The 4,543-nt window shown below is 33.5% G+C and overlaps 1 protein-coding gene across 1 annotated transcript; it reads left to right on the plus strand.

Annotated features, from left to right (window-relative positions):
• The first annotated feature begins 476 nt into the window (after positions 1 to 476).
• On the plus strand, positions 477 to 2,155 carry LOC132067069 (mavicyanin-like). The gene is made up of 2 exons (XM_059460215.1): positions 477 to 752; positions 1,686 to 2,155. Exons 1-2 carry the CDS (start codon positions 581 to 583, stop codon positions 2,030 to 2,032), a joined length of 519 nt encoding a protein of 172 aa, XP_059316198.1. The 5' UTR covers positions 477 to 580; the 3' UTR covers positions 2,033 to 2,155.
• Positions 2,156 to 4,543: the final 2,388 nt, after the last annotated feature.

Consider the following 4,543-nt stretch of genomic DNA (forward strand, 5'->3'; position numbering starts at 1 on the left):
TCTAATATTTGGTCTCTTGTCCCATGCATAAACCAAAAATAAATTGCATGTTTTGTGCCTCAATTATTCCTGCGCCACAAGAATAGAGCTTCTTTTTTATTTTCAGTCTCTAAAAATTACTCAAGCAATCGGGTAAAAACTAATCTATGAAAGGATTGAATTGCTTTTAACGCATGTTGTTATTTTCAAAATTAAAGGATATCTATTTTAGTAGAAAGATAGGATTACCAGATATGCAAAATCTTTTCCTTCAAAAAGGAAAGAAACCGAAAAAAGAAGCAAAAAGACATCGTTTATTAGACCGAGAATACTGGACTGTTTTGGACCAAAAAAGGCAAAACTGTTACGTTGTTTCCATTTATAGTTGGTACTCACTCTATATTCTGTTTTAATATTTTAACCTTTTCTTTTACTTTGATTAAGGTTTAGATTTATATGAATGTGAATTTACCATGAAGAAAGGGACATAAAACAAATTGTTCTTGGCTTCTTTCTTCTACTCCTATTAATACTAAAATAGTACCCACATTTATTCTCTCTAATAATTATTGTTTTCACATGTGTGAAGATTGATTTGAAAATGGCTGAGAAAGCGGTCATAGTTTCTTTCTTGTTAATGATGTTCATGCTTTTTGGCTTAACAATGGCAAAAACATATGTGGTTGGTGATTCTGCTGGTTGGACAAGCAATAAGCAAGTTGATTACAAGAGATGGTCAGTGTCTAAGCATTTTGAAATTGGCGATGTTCTTCGTAAGGCATTTATTCTCTTATGTTTTCATTTTCTATCTAAGTAAGTCTTAGTGGACAAAATTATATGATACGCGCAAACTAGCCTATAATAATAATTATGTATCTAGTTTCAAGGGACTAGTTATATATTGCTTACAGTGGATATGCCTATGTATAATTGAAATATTCTAAATATATGTATTTATTTATGTATTAATTGTTAGTATAAAGAGTTAATGGGTGTATTGTAATGCACACTTACAAAATGGATCTGCATTTGCTAGAATATTCCGTGTTTAAAATGAGGAGCATATGTATAATTGTTATAGTAGTGGAGGAGATGTTCCTTAGAGATTCTAGAAAACGGGAAACCAATGGCATTAAGAAGAAAGTACAGAATATTACTCTAAAAGTTAGTAGTTCATTTGACGAGGATATTGTTTTAGGGGGGTAATATTGCCTACAAGCAAAAAAAAAAAAGATACTCCACTAGGAGTTACTCTACCATCGATAAAATTTCAAGGTGAAATACAGAACTGAACCTTAGTATAATTATAACACTGTCAAGATTTCTTCAATTTCAGCATCTATCTCAAAGTTATGTGTTTTTTCTATTATATGTGTGTTTGTGGAGAAAGAGAGTCCTCAGTTAATGAAAACATTTATCAGTTTGAGTTCCAAACAGGAGCATTGACTTATGAAATCTTTTGGTGTACAATGGCTTCAGGCCTGTTTTTAGGTAATACTAATATCCTAATACACTTCAATTGTAGTTTTCCTGTTTTAGTCCAAGGTTTGAAATTCGTTGAAGTCTTCGCTTTAAATTTGAGATGAAACCAATATATATGTAAATAATCTAGTTTGTTCATAGCACTTAGCTTGAAGCTTGAACCGAATCTTGTTTTTCAAACCACAAATTTGACTAATACTAATATTGATTATTTGTGTATGCAGTGTTTGAATTCAATCCAAACAAGGATAATATAGTACTAGTGACAAAAAAAGATTTCGAAGCGTGCAATGGCTACCCATTTGGTACCCCAAGCCTTGGCAAGGAAAGGTTCCCTCTTGATTCTGAAGGCCAATTGTATTTTATTTGCAGCGTTCCAGGCCATTGTAAGGCTGGTCAAAAGCTCGAAATCACCGTTCATTCTGCTGCATCTCCGGCTATGGCTCCGACGCCATCTACGACAAACAAGTTGAGCCCCTCAGATTCAGCCTCTAATGGATCACTTTTGCTCTCCTCAAGCTTTTGCTTCTCATTCGTGCTACCCGCATTTTCACTCTATTTAGTTGCTTGATATATGGAGTATACTACTAGCTAATAAATGAGTTATTATCTCCCTACTTCACAATTGGTAGACATATCATGAATTTATTGTGACACTAGAATTATTTTAAAGAGTTTCAGTATTACGTATCTATTAATGTAGTCTTATCATGAGCTCATGCAAAAGTTAATTGCAGTTAAGTGTCTAACTAAACTAAAGCTGATAACCTACTCCATCCATCGTCCTAATTTTATGGAGGAAATAAGATCTCTTGGCCTCTTACAATTTAAATAGAAGAAAATGACTTTTTCAGATCTCTTATATGTTTTTTCAGATCTCTTATATGTAGAAAATGAATATCTCTTGTAAAAGGGTTATAAAACTAAAAAAAAAATTGTAAAGAGTCAAATAACCATTCTCCCTAATTTATGTGGCACCTTTCAGATTTCAAGATTCAAACAAGTTTTTCTTTGACCACGATATTTACATGTCTTTTAAATGTTTTGAATTGTCAATTATTGTGACTTATATTACTTTTTACGTAGTCTCCAAATATGTAAATTTTATGTCAAAAATTTTAAATAATCTTTGTCCGAATATACTGTCAAAATTAACAGGTCTGACTCTCGAAATGCTAGTGTTGCCACATAAATTGGGTCACAAGGTAGGGGTGGACATTCGGTATTCGACTTTTTCGGTATTTATGAAGTTCGGGCTCGATAATTCGGTAATCGGTTGTTGAAAGTAGATACCAAATGCCGAACCGAAAGAATTTGGTTCAGTAATCAGTAAATAAAACTTCAATTCGGTAAGGTATTCGATAATACTGTATTGAAGTAGGAATCGACTATATTATAAATTTAATACCGCTCCTTCAATTAATTTTTATTTTTTCGATGTGGAGGCACGATATAATGTAAGATCAACAACTAAGAAACATCAAGATTAGCTAATTGACACAACTAAAAGACATCTTGGAATTTACATTAGAAACGGCCAGAAGATAATCCAAATGCTGCTACTAAATGGATTATCCAAGAACTCCAGATAGCAGTAGCACTAGTTACATGCCCCTATTTTGCTACTTTGTTTTGAGTCACCTAGATACTAAGAGTCAGATATGATCAGTTGTAGCTCATAAGGATTAAGGATTCTTTGGGCTGACTATTGATGGTCCTGTTAGATATATGGGTTATAACTAGGGGTAAACCTTTATTCAATAGATAATTCGGTATTTGGTATTCGGTAAATACCAAATACCGAGCAGTACTAATGTCTCATACCAAACCCGAACCTGAATACCGTAATTCTGAAAATTTACTCCTAAATACTGTATCGAATACCAAATTACCAAAATTTTCGGTGCGGTTCGGTAATTCGAGTTTCGGTATTTTATGCCTAGCCCTAACAGAGGGAGTATAAAAAGATGAGGAGTAACCCACTAGAATATATCAAATTACATTGAATACGTAAAAAGTGGATAAAACTTTAATTCTATAATGTAGAAAGTGTTATAAAATAAAGGCTATAAAGTAAATACACCAAAACAAGTATATAGAGAGACACTGATATATTATTCAACTTTGACCTGGTATACAAATGTATATTTGAACGTTCTATTTATAGAGGAGAAGTAACTTGGTGGCCAAGTAACTAATTTGGTCATCAAGCTACTAAACGATTTCTACAAATTGAACTTGGTTTCCAAGTGAACTTGGTCTCGAAGTTAAACTTGGTTTCCAAGTTAATGGACGACCAAATATTTGCAACACTCTCCCTTGGATATCCATTAATAGATAATGTGTCTCGTTAAAATCTTATTAGGAAAAGCCCTGTGGGAAAAAGTCCTTATGAAGGAAAAAAAGTACACATATCTAGTAATACGCTTTGAGAGCCACCTCGTTAAAAACCTTATCAAGAAAACCCAATGGGACAAAACCTTGGTTAAGAGAAAAAGAGTACAACACGTATTTCACTTCCCTTGACGAAGACAAAATTCAAATGTCGGAGTCTTCGCATTCCAATCTTGAATATCATCTTCTCAAGAGTTGATGTTGGCAAAGATTTGGTGAACAAATCTCTTTGGATTGTCACTTGAACGAATTCGCTGCACATCAATATCACCATTCTTCTGGAGATCATGTGTGAAGAATAACTTTGGTGAAATGTTCTTCGTTCTATCTCCTTTTGTGAAGCCTCCTTTTAATTGAGCTATGTATGCAACATTGTCTTCATAGATATAATACTGTGGGTATTTTTGTATCACACTTCAAGCCACATCTTTCTCTGATGAAATGTATCACTGATCTCAACCACACACATTCTCTACTTGCTTCATGAATAGCTATTATCTCAGCATGATTCGAAGAAGTAGCAACAATGGACTGCTTTGTAGATCCCCATGATATAGCAGTATCTCCACATGTAAACAGATAGCCTATTTGAGATCGACCTTTATGTGGATCAAATAAATAACCTGCATCTGCATAACCAACAAGATCTGTACTACCATTGTTAGCATAAAATAGACCCATATCGCTA

This window comes from Lycium ferocissimum, chromosome 8, assembly GCF_029784015.1.
Source record: "Lycium ferocissimum isolate CSIRO_LF1 chromosome 8, AGI_CSIRO_Lferr_CH_V1, whole genome shotgun sequence".
Taxonomy (NCBI): Eukaryota; Viridiplantae; Streptophyta; class Magnoliopsida; order Solanales; family Solanaceae; genus Lycium; species Lycium ferocissimum.

Bases quoted from the DNA above. Each gene is read 5' to 3' on its own strand.
- LOC132067069 (XM_059460215.1), top strand. From the start codon at position 581: ATGGCTGAGAAAGCGGTCATAGTTTCTTTCTTGTTAATGATGTTCATG. The intron at 753-1,685 runs GTAAGGCATTTA...TTGTGTATGCAG, and splicing joins TGAAATTGGCGATGTTCTTC to TGTTTGAATTCAATCCAAAC.